Source organism: Meleagris gallopavo, chromosome 8 (assembly GCF_000146605.3).
Source record: "Meleagris gallopavo isolate NT-WF06-2002-E0010 breed Aviagen turkey brand Nicholas breeding stock chromosome 8, Turkey_5.1, whole genome shotgun sequence".
Classification (NCBI taxonomy): domain Eukaryota; kingdom Metazoa; phylum Chordata; class Aves; order Galliformes; family Phasianidae; genus Meleagris; species Meleagris gallopavo.
The window spans coordinates 21688387-21702508 of record NC_015018.2 but is presented as its reverse complement, the minus strand read 5'-3'; the positions used below and the strand labels follow the sequence as shown (position 1 = coordinate 21702508).

The 14122-nt window shown below is 54.6% G+C and overlaps 1 protein-coding gene across 3 annotated transcripts; it reads right to left on the bottom strand.

Annotated features, from left to right (window-relative positions):
* Window positions 1–178: 178 nt before the first annotated feature.
* MMS19 (MMS19 homolog, cytosolic iron-sulfur assembly component) lies at window positions 179–14064 on the bottom strand. Of its 3 annotated transcripts, XM_010714605.3 has the most exons (31): window positions 12017–14055; window positions 11536–11584; window positions 10700–10800; window positions 9107–9192; window positions 8677–8751; window positions 8047–8116; window positions 7734–7862; window positions 7439–7500; window positions 7089–7175; window positions 6706–6780; window positions 6362–6439; window positions 5912–6050; window positions 5346–5500; window positions 5056–5134; window positions 4665–4790; window positions 4281–4362; window positions 3831–3928; window positions 3393–3533; window positions 3049–3204; window positions 2722–2821; window positions 2474–2576; window positions 2304–2378; window positions 2044–2170; window positions 1862–1962; window positions 1726–1782; window positions 1429–1615; window positions 1219–1301; window positions 967–1131; window positions 824–883; window positions 616–716; window positions 179–541 (listed from the first exon to the last, which is right to left on the bottom strand). In XM_010714605.3, the coding sequence occupies exons 1-31, from the start codon at window positions 12123–12125 to the stop codon at window positions 514–516; spliced, it is 3084 nt and encodes a 1027-aa protein (XP_010712907.1). In that variant the 5' UTR covers window positions 12126–14055; the 3' UTR covers window positions 179–513. The 3 variants fall into 3 exon arrangements, with proteins under 3 accessions (XP_010712907.1, XP_031410328.1, XP_019473282.1); XM_019617737.2 differs by lacking the exons at window positions 179–541; window positions 616–716; window positions 824–883; window positions 967–1131; window positions 1219–1301 and having other exon boundaries at window positions 1472–1632; window positions 12017–14064; XM_031554468.1 differs by lacking the exons at window positions 5912–6050; window positions 6706–6780; window positions 7089–7175; ... (6 more) ...; window positions 11536–11584; window positions 12017–14055 and having other exon boundaries at window positions 6362–6415.
* Window positions 14065–14122: the final 58 nt, after the last annotated feature.

The following is a 14122-nucleotide window of genomic DNA, read 5'->3' as shown; positions in this document are numbered from 1 at the left end:
AAAAAAAACGTTTGACTCTTTTCCATGGTGGGTGATGCAGCTGGCTGAGAGCAGAGGAAGTCTTATGATTCCAGCTTGCAAAGAGGAGTAAGGGCCTGCACCCAGCTCCTTCAGCTGTGTGACAGCTAGCACAGGCACTGGGGTCTCAGCCTGGGCTGCACTGAGACCCAACACGGCATTACCAAAACAGACAAGTTTATTCCTCTCACACATGGGGTGCTACGCAGAGCACCTGTGTGCACAAGCCTGCCCGTGCAGTTCACATGTAGCAAATCTGTCCGTCAGTGTCCCTAGCTACAGGCAAGCCATACGCAGCACAGCTCCTTCCCTCTGCTAGGTGCAGAAGAGAGGACAGTGGGCCAGAAGGGGCCACAGGGGAGGTGCTGCCTGCAGGTCTCCATTCTCCAGCCTCAGTGCTTCAGGCAGTACCAGGCTCCAAGGGAAGCTGGGTCCGCGGCATCGACAGGGTCCTGGTCAGATTGTCAGTAAGCACAGGGAGGGGATGCAGGGTGCTCACCTGCCCGGGCTCCCCACCAGGAACCTATGGAGACAGAGACTGCCATCAGCCATGTCTTAAACACATTGACTCCCCTGCAGCTCCAGCCATGCACTCACCATTCCCCTCGTGCAGCTACTGCCTCCTTCCGCACCAGCCTCTTCTTGTCATCCAAAGGCTTGGCCAGCGCCCGGATAACTCGGGCCTTGTATGGGAGCAGCTGGAGGACAACTACTGCTCTCAGCAAGAGCCCTCCAGGGTGCTGGCTGCCCCAGCCATGGCTGGGACCCACTTGCACAAGGAGGAGCAGGAAGCAGGAGCACTTACCACTATTGTGGGCAGACTGGTGAGCGCATGGGCACAACGCAGGGCAGCGATGCGGACAGCCTGAAAGGAGACAGGAATGAAGGATGGAAGGGGCTGGGACACAGGAGAGGGGTGTGTGGTGCAGAGGACAGGGGTGTACACACCATGGCAGGGCTGGAGGTGAGGCTGAGGAACTTGGTGACCAGTGTGTCGATATGCAGGCTCATGATCTGGGGGGCTTCGAGCAGCAGCGGCTGGAGGCAGCTCAGGGTGGAGAGCTGTACTACACGGTCTGAGCAGGACAAGGCCTCAAGCAAGAGGGAAAGCAGCTGTGGGTAGAGAGGCCACAGGAAATGTGAGTAACCCTGCTGTGCAGCCTGCACTGCCGTAGTTCCCCTACTGAGGCCAGCTCTCACCGTGGGCAGTTCTGTCACCAGCACAGGCTTGGGAAGATGGTTGAGCACATGGGATAGACTCTTCAGGTAATTGGCCTTCACATCTGTTGCAGGCAGAGATGGTCACAAGTAGCAAGGGGAACCTTGCTACTTGTGAGAGGGGACGCTGGCTCAGATCCCCAGGGTAAAGGGGCACTAAGTGGGGAGGCCAGGCTGGGGCCAGCTGCTCACCGGCACCAGCCCCATGGAAGCCTTGCACCAGCTTGGGCACGTTGTCAGTGAAGAAGCGCTGGCGGAACATGATGCGCACGTCGGCGTGGCAGCCCTTGTGCAGCACGTCTGGGGACTCAGCCATGAGCAGGGAGAAGCCATCGGCTGCAGTGGGGCCCAGCTCCACGTCACTCAGCAGGCCCAGCAGCTGCGAGGAAGAGAGCACTGAAAAAGGGAGCCATGGCAACTTGGGTTGCTGACCAGAGGCAGGGGGAGCAGGAAGCTCCTTCAGGAGTGCCCAACCTCACTGCTGCCTACCTTGTCTGTTAGATGGGAGCTCAGGGGGTGGTAGCGCAGTACCAGGGCTTTGGTCACCTGTGCAGGCAGAGCAGAGTCAGCACCACACAGCTGGGGCACCCCAGGGCTCTCCCCTCCCACCACAGACAAGCCTTACCCAGAGCAGCAGGGTGAGTGCCTGTATTCGGTGAGGCCCTTCTGTAAGGCCAGGCTCCATCCTGTTCACTGCAAGTTGCAAGATCTCATCCAGCTGCTGCCCTGGGAACACAGAAACGGGAGGTTGAGTCATTTCCCTGCCAGCCCTGAGCAGGGACCCTCAAAATCTGTTTGCTCCCTTACCTGCTGGGTGCTTGTTTACAAGTCCTGCAAAGCACTTGGAAGCTGTGGTGGCTGTGAAGGGACAGCTGCAGGAGCAACTCAGTGCCAGCAGTTCCCGGAGCAACCGTTCCTGCTGTGGAATTACCACCTAAAAGAGACAGGAAGTGTGTTACAAACTAGGTCCACAGCTGCTCCCTTTCTCTGCCCATGGAGCTCGCTATGAATCTGGAGAGAATGGTGCTCAGTCAAGGCTCTTTCTACTCTTCTCCTCACCAACTTACATTGAGGGGTAAGGAACAGACAAAGGCCATGAGGAGGGCAACTAGGCGTCTCTGTGGCTCCAAACACTCCCCATCCTGTAGGGGAAGAACAGCACTCACGTCACCGTGATCCTTGTTGGCAGCCTCTGCCAACATCCTGAGTCCTTGCCCAACTAAAACAACCCACACACCTCGAAGGGCTGGAAGGAGCAAGGAAAACTGTTTTGGGGCAGAAAGGAGACCTCTCCATCCAGGAAGAGAGGCACCACATGAGATACACTCTGGGCAGCCAGCCTAAGAGAAAGGAGACATCGCAATGTGCTGCTCTGGGAGCGTCACCAGAGAACTCCTGAGTACCTCCTCTGTGGAGCAGCAGAGGGGCACGCAGCCTGCCTTCCCCACGAGGCAGCATCTAGCATCCCACACCAGCACTACTCACTCAGGGCTAAGGTGAGTGGTGGCAGCGCTGATAACAGGGACCATGGCAGTCAGCACCTCCTCCTCCAGCAGCGCCTTGCTTACCAGTGGGTGGCTGCTCTCTGCAGACAACGGGTGGAAAGGGAAGTGGTGGAGCCCACTGGCACTGCCCAGAGGCAGGCACAGAGCCCTGTGACCCACATGTCATAGAGCACTGCTGCTCTGCCTCTGACCAGGGGCCCGCAGTGCCCGCGTTTGCCGTTGGGTGGCAGCAGCAGCGTTCTTTGCTGGACCAGGGAGCCCAGCGCACTGCTGCTGTTCTCTCTCCTGCTCGAGCCGCGATGCTTACCTTGTGTGGCAGCCTGAACGGCCATAGCCAGCAGACACGGCACCACTGCCTGGTGGTAGTACCAGCAGCCCTCCGCGTCCTGCTGGCACTGCAGGGCCACACGGTGCAGGCTCTGGCATACAGAGACTATCTCTCGGGCATTCCCGGCCTCACTCCCTGTAGGGCACATTCAGCATCACATCAACTGCCACTGCACCCACTCCCACATCCACACCACCATTTTAGGGCAGCCATCAGGTACACGGCCCCATTTACAGGACCCAGGGGAGTCAGCAACACAGCCCTCCCTCCTCATCTCCTGAGGAGTGGTGCTGCACAGAGCTGCCTGCCGCCAGCTGTGTTACCTTTCTGCACATTCCGGAGGTGCTGCAGCAGGACAGGGACAGTTTCCCTCACGATGCTGGTGTGTGTGGACACGGCTGCCAAGGCCTGCAGGCAGCGCTGCTGCAAGGAGTGGAGATCCCGGGAGCTCTCTTCCTCCCGCTCTAAAGAGGAAATGCAGCTCAGAGGGGTGTTGGGATGGCTCCCAGCCCCCCCCCTTGCAGTGCTCAAGCTGGAGTGTAGCAGCACAAAAAGACTGGCCCAAGCCAAGTCCAAGGCATCCTGTCCTGTCTGTGACTGGGCAGCTCCTGCTGTGCAGGCTACTTGTGATCCCCAGACACAGTACAAGCAACACAGCACGTGTGCTAGGAATTCCTCAATGAGAAGAACCATATGGCACAGTCCCTCTGTTTCACCCCAATACCAGAAATTTAATCCCTTTGCAAGGCTGTCAGCCTTACCCGACTGCAGCTCCTCTCCGAGCCTGGGCACCATGCGCCCAGAGAAAACTTTAGGGTAGGCAGGAGCCAGAGATCCAGCTGCTTCCATTGCTGCTTCACTGCCAGGAGGGAAGAGAGCAGGAGGGGTGATGTTAACAATGCAAACTCTGGGCTGTTTGTGCATCAGCAGCAAAGACCTGGGCCAGAACGTACCACCAGAAACCCATTTCTCAGGATTCTGCCTTTTTCATCCTATTGGCAGTAGAGTCCCTTGCTTTGATAGACCCACACTTTCTAATTCTGATTCCAGAAACCACCTGGCTTAACCCTTTGCTTCTACACACACATGGTCTCTACTTTCCACAGTTCCTTTACCTCCACCCAGACTAAGCCCATCTCTGTAGCAGAGCCAGGGTCGTGTTCCTCTTCCCAGAATATGGGTGACTGAAGCAGTGTCAGCCCAGCACTCACCTGCTCTGGGAATCTTCCTCATGAAGAGCAAGCCGGACAAGATGATCCACAACCAGCTCCAGGTCAGAGGGAGACAGGAAGCCTGGAACAAGAGCCATAGAAGAATTATACCCTTGGCCAAAGGCTAAGATCCCAGTGTTCTGGCCAGCATCCTTCCCTCTTCTTGTCCAGGCTATTAGCAATGGAGCATTACACAAACTCCAAAGGTACAAGGTGCCCAGCACAAGCAGGCAAGATAAATCAAGTGTTCCTGGTGCTCACAGATTGAATAAGAAGTACTGCCACCCCTCCTATGCATCCACATGCAGCATAGGCAGCTGACCACAGCTACCAGAGCAGAGCAACACCTCCCCTCTGCCTCCCCAGGGGATGTGAGACACCAACCTTGCAAAGAGCCCAGGACAGTCAGTGCCCTGATCCCGACCAGCTGGAGCTGCACGCTGGGATCTGTGAGTGCTGAGAACACCACAGAGCAAACTGTCTCTTGGAGCGACAGCAGAGTACTCTCATCTGGAGACAGAAGTATGGAATCACTGCCAGCATCTCACTGTCACAGCACAGCCACCACCACAGCACCAGACAGACACTTTCTGATGCCCTGCCAGTTCACATCCAATCACACAAAATCCCTGGGGCAGGCTGCACACACAGCCACCCAAGTCAATGAACTTTTCTTCTCTGTCAGCATAAGGGAAGGCAACACAGTGCCTGAAGCTTCCAGGGTCACGCTTAAGGGAGTCTGGGCTCCTCCAGAAGAAGGACCAGCAAACCTCACCTTCTTCTATATGTCCCCACTTCTGCTGCAACTCCAGGAAACCCAGCAGCATTTCCAAGATTGTCCTTCTCTGGCTGCTCTGCAGGGATACAAAGGTGTAACCCAACTCTCTGTCATTGCTACATCTCAGCCCAATGCCACAAGGCCAGGAGGTAACAGGGGTACCTACCGACAGCCAGGGAAGGACACCCACTATAGCTGATGCCCTCTTCCTCTCATCAAGCTGGACAGAGTCACAGGGTGCACCCAGCCCTGCTGCCTTTGACCGCCAAACCCAGGGTGCCTCTCACCTGTGAATGCTTGTTGTACTGCTCCAGTAGCAGGGGAAGGATGCTGTGGGTGAGACGGTGGTAAGTGCGGAGGGAAGCACTTGCTGCTGCCTGCAGGAGTTTGGCACTTGGCCACACCAGCTTCATGTCAGGCTCACACAGATGGTGCCTGCAATCTGAGATAGGATTGGCATTAGCCATACCGGCATACTGCCTCACGTGCAGGGCATGGCTGATATCTGGACTAGGATGTGCTGCTGGGACACAGCTCTGAGCTGTAGTGCAGCCTCCTAGGCAGAGCTGCTGCCCCCAGTTCCAGGCACACAGCAAAGCTTTGGACATCCTACTGCAAAGAGAGGGAAACAACTCCATTCAGTTTGTATTTCCTACTGTACCCTCTTCTCCCTCCTGCAGCTGATACTCTCTCAGAGAAGCCAACACTAGCTGTGAAAGCCAGAAATAGAAGAAACAGGCTTCAAGGAGAACGTGAGGGCAGACCACCTCCTTTGGCTAGGAGGATGCCTGTAGGTCTGGCAGTGCCAACAGGCCACTCTGTTCAGAGATGGGCAGGTCTCCCTGACAGCTACCTTGCAGAATGCTGCTAAGGAAGGAGTCCAGCAGGTCCTCGGCATCTGAGCTGAGCACAGAACGGGAGAGACAAGCAGAAAGGGCGTGCAATGCAGAGAGGCACTCTGCCTCAACCTTCTCACTCGCTGTCTGGAACACCTGCAGGAGATGCCATGGGGTAAGCTAAGCTCAGTGCTGACCCCCAACCACAGACTTCATGCTCCCAACATGGGCTGAAGAGGCTCAGGTTCCAGTATTGCTTCTTGTGTGCTTTGAACAAGCACACCCAACAAGCCCCTCAGACACACTTAGGGGTAGCCTGTCCCCCTCAACCTCTTTTCATCTGGGATGTCAAGGCCACAGGTGGAGGTTGGTGGGAGATATGGAGCTCTACTGGTTTGGCTGTGAACTCCTGCTCAGGAGGAGTCCAGCTGTGCTGGAACATTTCTTAGGGGCTTTGCTGCACTTACCTCCCTGCGCAGGGATGACCAGAGGCTAGGGAGGAATTCTTGTAGCTCCTTTTGCCCATAGATGGCACAGCAAGCAGTCTGTAAACAGGAGCCAAAAAAAAAAAAAATCAGTGCCAGTAGAACAGAGAGCAGGGTGCTGCTCACCCTGGCAGGCTCAAGCTGGACTGCGTGAAGCACTCAGAGGAAAGAGTGATGTAGGCCTAACTAGGATCCTGGAAATTGCAAGCCAGGCTCTGAAAGGGAGAGTCTTTGGCTGCCAGATACAGGAGAGGAGCTTGACTGTGGTTGGCTGCTACTGGCACTGTCCAGCTGTGGGCTGATGGGAGTGATGGATGCCTCCTTACCAGAGTCTGCAGGGAGTCAAGCTTGGCACTTTGCAGGTCTGAATCCATCTTCTCGATGAGCAGAGGGAGCAGGAACTGCAGAAAGAGATGATTAAGACTCATCCTGCTCTTTGTACCACTTTGTCCATGGCCCTGCAGGGCTGCAAGCTCAGCCTTCTCCAGAAGAGGCAGAGGTAGAAAAAAAAACATGCAACAGGCAGCACCCTCCACATGTCCAGCCCCAAGGACAGGCAGGACACAAGGAGTACCAGGACACAGGCGTGCCCATGCACAGACTCCTGGTCCAGTTTTTTACTTCCTGCAGAGCTGCTCTAGGAGTTGCAGTATTATGAAATGCAGCCTGTGCTCAAGTGTGGTGCTCAAGAACCCAAACTGCTACCTACCTCAGCAAACTGTGGTGTGGAGGCCAGTACAGCTCGGAGGCTAAGGATCAGATCTTCTCTCTGGATGCCATGTGGGTCGTTGGGGGGCTGGAGGAGAAGTATAGAGAGCAGTTCATGAAACATCCCAGAACAGCCATCAGCTGAGGCTGCATCATCTCATATCCAGCAAGGCAACAGCAATGTCAATCTCCACAGCCAGTCTGGCATCAGCCTGGATACTATAGCTAACAACACAAGAGTACCCAGGCTAAGACTCTTGCCCACCCGCTCCTTCCATTCCCTGGAAGGAACACGAGACCCTGAGAAAACACCAGAAAGAACAGGCTATAGCATGTAGCAGACTCACTCACTGGAGTAAAATCAATAGGGAAGTAGCAGGATGTCACTTCAAACAGCTCCTCCACAAAGGGACCTGGAAGTAGAAAACGAAGAGGGTGACGTAAGATACTGAGCAAGAGGGACACAACTGCCAAGCTTAGCATCTGTGACAGGCTGGCTCTACAGCTCCTAAGTCATGTCAGACACAAACCTAGTCCCGCTTGTGCCCCAAGGGCCATCCCTCCAACAGCTCAAAAAGAAAAAAAAAATAATAAAAAAAAATCAACACATCTCTCACTCAGTTCTGCACAGCAGACACAGGCTCACCCAGGGCATAGTTCCTGACAATGAGATCACGCACAATCTGGAAGGCCACCATCAGGTTGCGGGGATCTTTCTCCCCATCCATCACCTGGATGAAGCCGAAAGTGAAGTCAGCACCCAGGCCCTTCAGCTCTGCAGAAAGAAAGTGCAGGACAATCAAGTTCACCAACACTGCATGAAATCAGCACTGCTTCCCCAGCCGCACAGCCCCTTCCAGCTTTCTCCAGGCAGTGCCAGAAAGCGCTCTGAGCAGCAGAAAGCAAGCCATTCTCCTAGCCCAACAACCCCAGAGTGGTTCTGGCATCTGCGCCCTCACCTTCTTCCCTGGTGGCCATGAAGTTGGTGATGATGCTGTAGACTGTGTAGCGATCCTGCTGCAGCAGGGACTGGAAGGAGGAGCAGAGGAATTAAAACAAACCTCCAGTACATGCAGCATTGCTACCCCACCACCCAGGACTATGCATATGCCCTTGAGAAGCAGGCAGGGCCCCTCAATAGCTCCACTGCTGCTTTCTGGCATGTAGATTCCATTTACCATGTGGAGGGTGTACAATTGCACCTGAACATGATTGACTGTGATTATCACTGAAAGAATACACTGTTACAATCACTCCTGGGCCACATGTGCTGCCCAAGGCCTTCCAGAATAAACAGTCCTAAGATGGAGCAGAATTTGGGAACTAGGGTCACTAAAACAGTCCGGAGAACAGAGCAAAGGAAATAATCTTCATAAGGCTGACAGAAGAGGGGACAAGAGCCAAATGGGAGCCTCATCTGTCTTCTGCCTCTTGCTCTGCAGTGAGCCATGCTGGCTCTGAGTTCTGCAGGAACACTGCATTGCTGCTGAAGGATACGCTACACTGCACTGGTGCAGAATGCTGGCAGACCTTCCCCAGACACAGAAAATATGAAACAGAGATAGGAGGATGAAAATCACATTGCTCACCTGCACGTGCACCTCCTGGAAGATGGCTTTGAGCACAGAAACTGCTAGCCCTGGGGCCAGCGCCTCACACAGGCTCTGGAAATAGGAAGAGAAAAGCAATAGGAACAATGAATGCACAGCAGCCACCTGCAGGATCCTCTCCTACCCCAGGGGGAGTTTGTTACCCTCACAGACAGGTAGGAAAACCATCAGTGCTGTCCCCAAGGGTAGCCAGAGAATCCTTGCCCCAGAACAGCAAAAAGTCATGGCAGCCTCTACTCCTCTGCAGGGGGCACAGCAGAAGCACAAGGCAGGGCAATGCCACAGAGCCGTAAGCCCAGCTGGGCTCTGCTCCACAAACTGCTCTAAGTCATAGCCACGAGTTGCATTTTCCTCCCAGCATCACCCTGCAGCCATCCTCACACTGTGAGCCGAGGAAGCATGAGCTCACCAGTGCACGCAGACCCTGGAGCACTGAAGGGATCATGAGGTGATGATCTTGCAGCCGGTTCTCATAAAACAGGACCAGGTGCAGAACTGTCAGAAACAGATACCAATATTCGTTAGCCCCTGGAGCCACAGCTGCATGTTGAACAGTGAGAATGCATCATTCACCACTGTGAGAGGAACTGAACACCACCGCATGCACCCACCTGGCTCTCACACCCGCCTCCTCCTCCTATGGAGCAACCCACTGAGTCTGACCACAGCAGGGCAGCACCCACTGCCGAAGCTCAGGTGCTGGGGCTGCCTGCGAGGCATTCACCCTGGCCTGTCCAGACACGTGAGTGCAGACACAGGCAGGGAAGCAGCAGACGCCTGCTTGGCCGATGCTGCAGGATGTTGTGGGGTGGAGCAGGAGCCCCAGATCGCCCACGCTCAGCTCCACAACACGTTCCCGGCCCCTGAGTCATGGCCACGGGCGCCTGCACAGCCCAGCCTGGGGAGCGGCAGCAGGAAGCAGACTGGAAGAGCCGGCTGGCAGCATCCTGCTCCCACAGCTGCTGCAGAAACTCGCTCCCCGGGAGGCAGCCTGACACAGTGCTTGAGAAATGGACTGCGTGAGGAGAGCCACGAAGAGATAGGCTGGCTGGGATGGCTCTCCTCCTGTGGACTGACTCTGCCCATCCTACCTCCAGAGCTGCTAATGACTCGGCTGTAAACCCAGCTCACTCCCCTGACTTTGCCAGGCCTCATGACAAACCTCTCCACTTGTTTGTTCCTCTAGAGCCACCCCATCCTTACCACAGTCATACCTGACTCCAGCTACACCAGTAGCTCTTTGCACAGCTACTCACAGCCTTGCCCAGTACTAGCCCAAGATTTACATCATCAACATCAAACCAAGCACTTGCTGCTTTCCCCCTTCCTCTTCAATCACCTCACCTATCAGCTATTTCCCCCGGGCTCTTGCCATCCTGCTGGCACAGGTTGAGCAACCTACCAGCAAAGCCCCTATCCAAAGTCATTCTGGAAACTGTTTCCTTGCCAGCCAGCTGCTTAGAGGCATATAACACAGCCAAACCTTTCTCGTGCTTACATGTACAGGGAATATTCCTCTCTCACCCCAGCCCTCTTCTCCCCTCTCATCCTTATGGTGACTTCCCTTCCACCGCAGGCCACAGAGATCCCCCAGAGTTACCTAGGCAGGCCTCAGGGCTGTGGCATGACTCGCTTTGTGAACGATGGTTTTTCTGCAGTGAATCACCACCCAAGGATTCTGACATTCAGATGTGTCCCCGAGGCTTCCCACGCAGCGCTGAGCATGCCTGAGTGCAAAGCACCCACACATTGCCAGGGGCACCAGCTGCAGCACCTGGCCTTGGTACATTCAGGGAGTAGCCTGAATTGTCTTGTGAAGGTGGCAAACAGAATGCAACGTGGGGCCCCACATCTTTCTTGGACTTTGACTCATGAGAGATACGCACAAAGTTGCCATAGTGCTAAATCAATTCCTTTGCCAAATGCAGGCTAGACTCTTTCAGGGCACAGGCTTGGCCCCCGACCTGCTCACAACCATTCCAGAATTCATAGCAGACCTTACCTTCCTTCTCCTGGAGCAAGGAATGACACTCGAGCAGCACTTGTGACAGCAGTTGGATGCCTCGCCCTCGTGTCCGTGGATCAGTATTTTCCAGGCAGAACCTAGCCCACACATGGCAAAAATCCAAGAGGCCTGATGTGAACAGGGATACCCACGCAGGAAGTGCACCCCGAGCAAACACATTATAGGCATGAAACAGAGCTGCTCTCTAGGCAGGGGGACAGCAGCACGGTGCTGCCCGACTAGCACACAGGGTAGGAGATGACTCCTGCTCCCCTAACAATGCTGCTCACAAGCACCTGGCCTCACACAGCCAAGAGGCCTCTTCTCAAGCCAGGCCAAGGAAATTACTCTTGCATCATGCTCTGCAACCAAAAGTCAGGCTCTCGAGATCACAAGAGATGAAAAAGGGCAAAGCCTTCTACAAGGTGACAGCTGAAAAAAAATGAGGTTCCCCCAAGTCCCAGCCCATGACAGCTCAGAGACAGAAATAAAGCCAAGCGGCAGTCAACTCATGACATGGAGCAGTGCAACCGTGTGGTCAGGCAGCTCCTGCTAGGGAGTCTCAGCTGCAATGTGCTCTGCAGCTCACTGCTTGCCGCAACACCTTTCCTCAGTCCCAGGAGGGACTTATGGGCCCCCTCTGCCCTGCGAGGGCAACATCCAGTGTGCAGACAACACACTTGTGGTGTGTCTGTGTGCCTGGTGGTGCAGAAGGCAGTTTGCACAGGACGAGCTGTCAGCATGCACGCTTTTCCTTCTTGTTGTCCCTTATTATGGGAACCTCTCCTGCAATACCCTTACACGACGTATAACATGTACACAGCTTTCCTTACCCCAGGGCTTCCACAAGCTGCAGAATAGTCCAGCTTCCATCTTTCACTCCTGGAGAGAAGAGATAAAGAGGGTAAACCAAAGAGACTCCCAGACAGTCACTGAGGCAGAGGGCAGCTCCCTCAGTGCTCTGTAGGGGACAAAAGAAATCACACTCTTAACAAGGCAGTGGTTGAGCCAAGCAGCCCAGACATTAACAAGCACTCAGTTTCCATCATCTCTACACTGAGCAACACCTGCATAAACTCCCTCCAAGGCAGAGAGCACAGAGAAATGTGGTTTTGTGGTTAGAGTACGACACAATGCTGGAACTGCTGGAGTGCACTTGCAGCTCTGACTCAGACACTCTGGCCAGGTTGCTTCACTCACCTGCAGCTGAACTGGGGGAAGAGTCACTCCCCAGGAGGCTTTGGTGAGGATCTGCTGCATCCTACAAAAGCCCAGCAGAAGGGCCCCTACCTCCACAGCCAGTGTGACACTCACCCAGTAAAACAGCTCTGTGTGCCTCTGGTCCCCAGGTTTCACCATCTTTGCGCAGGAGCATTCGCCTCTCTGCCTTGCTGAGGGCTTCCCTACCCAATTGGTGGGGCATCCACCCACCAGAAAGCCCAAAGGTTTCATCTGGGCCTTGCCTCAGCTAGTGTATCCTGCTGTTGCAAGCATTTACTCGCTCTTCCTAAAGCAGTTAGTTCCAGTATTAAGTTGTGCTGTTCTTTGGAGAGACGTCTCTGGGGATGGAAGAAGGGATGACCACATTTTCTGTTAGCAAGCAGCCCTGGCTCCAAAGATGCACTTCCAGTTCCAGAGGGGAGAGGGATAGGAGGCATAGCAAGGAAAGCCATGAGGAAGAAGGAGAATCCAGCTGGCTGCAGGATGGACAGCACAGGCTGAAGAAGAGGTGCCTCAAATGAGACTGTGAGCTGCTGGCAAAGCCTCTTGCAAGAAAACAGGAGCGTGGTAGCAGCAAGCAGGCACTGTGCTTGAGCACAAAGCAGAGTGCTCCTTCACACCTAGGATCCCACCATCTCATTCCAGCTTCTGCAAGCTTGCGACTTTTACCTCTGCCATGGTGCAGAAGGTCAGATACACACTAGTCCCACTAGCTGAGCAGTCAGCTGCTCTACACTTTCAAAACCTGAATGCAGTATTAAGACAAAGGTGTTGGTGACCTCACTAACAGGAAAGAGCTGAAGAGCAATGGTCTGGCCACAACCAGCCACCCATGTTCTTGTGGCTATGAACCCCCTCCCTCTACTCCAGCAAACTTGTCAGATGTCTGCTTGATTTTGCTGTGCATAAGCGAAGTACACGAGCCCAGCAGCACGTAGAGCAGCAGCAGCACACAGCACAGCTGAAGCGCGAGCTCAGCTCCAGCAGGACCAGTTGTTGTGCACTTTGCATCCCAGTAAGCTCCCCTTACTGGAAGAGCTGCCTTTCTCTGGTGATGTTCCTAGAGCATGAGGCTAAACAGAAGCAAGCAATTTACCCTTTGCTGTATTCTTACTTGAAATCCACCTTACGTCTCCCCACTCCTTTATAATGTGTGTGCAGTAATTCCCAATGATCACAATGGCTTTCTCTAATAGCATCATCCCTCTCTCCACACATCTTTAATAAAAACAAACTCAGCCTTCTCTGACACATGCTGACCTACGCAGCCCAAACTGCCTGTGACAGCACTAAGCTCCCCCTCCTACCTGTCAAGTTACACTTAATTTAGCACTCAGCAGCACACGAAGGAAGCTCAACGTGTTTCTTCCAACAATCACACAAAAGGCGGTGAGGTTAGGAAAAAAACTCTCCCTTCACTCAAGGATACGTGCTGTAATTTAATACTTTCTGACACATGACTCTATGCAGGGTCAGAGACAGCACAGGACGCCTGTCAGCCCCCTCGCCTTTCAAGGTAGGTTTGTCACAAGTGCCGTATGGCTGACGGGAGCTGAGGGACAGCTCTTCTCTTTGTCGGTCTATGAAGAGACAAAGATTTCTCCGGGCACTTCTGTAACATGACCACAGATGACAACAGCAATGTAAGGTTATCTTTCCCTGCCTCTATCCGCTCCCTCGAATAGTTTCCAAAATGTGCCAAAGCCACCATCCAGAAACAAAACGCATCCCCTTATCCTTAAAAATCCTCTTTCCAGAAGCTACAAACCCTCTAACATAACAAAGTTACCAAATCGCTGCTCCAAGCGGAGATCACCCACGGGAACCAAATGCCTCAAGTCTTGCCAGGGAAGGAGAAGTCACAGAGGAGCCGTCAGAGCACAGGCCCCAGACCCGAGGGCCGGAGCAGCCAAGCACAGCTGCACGTCCCAGAGCACCTCAGACAGACCGCGGGCTGCCTTATCGTCGGCAGCATCTCCCGCCGTGCCCATGCCCCCAGCGTCACGGCTCGCAGCCCCGCGCCCTTAAGTCCCGCTCCCCTGCCCAAGCCGGCCCCATCCCGTGCTCTGCATCGGCCTTACAAAATCCGAACTCACCCACAGCCCTCGCTCCCCCAAACCCCACATCTACGCGGTATCGCTCACCCCGCCTCACCTCGGCTGCCACCCCGCAGTCCCTAACCCTCCTGCCCCCCACGCC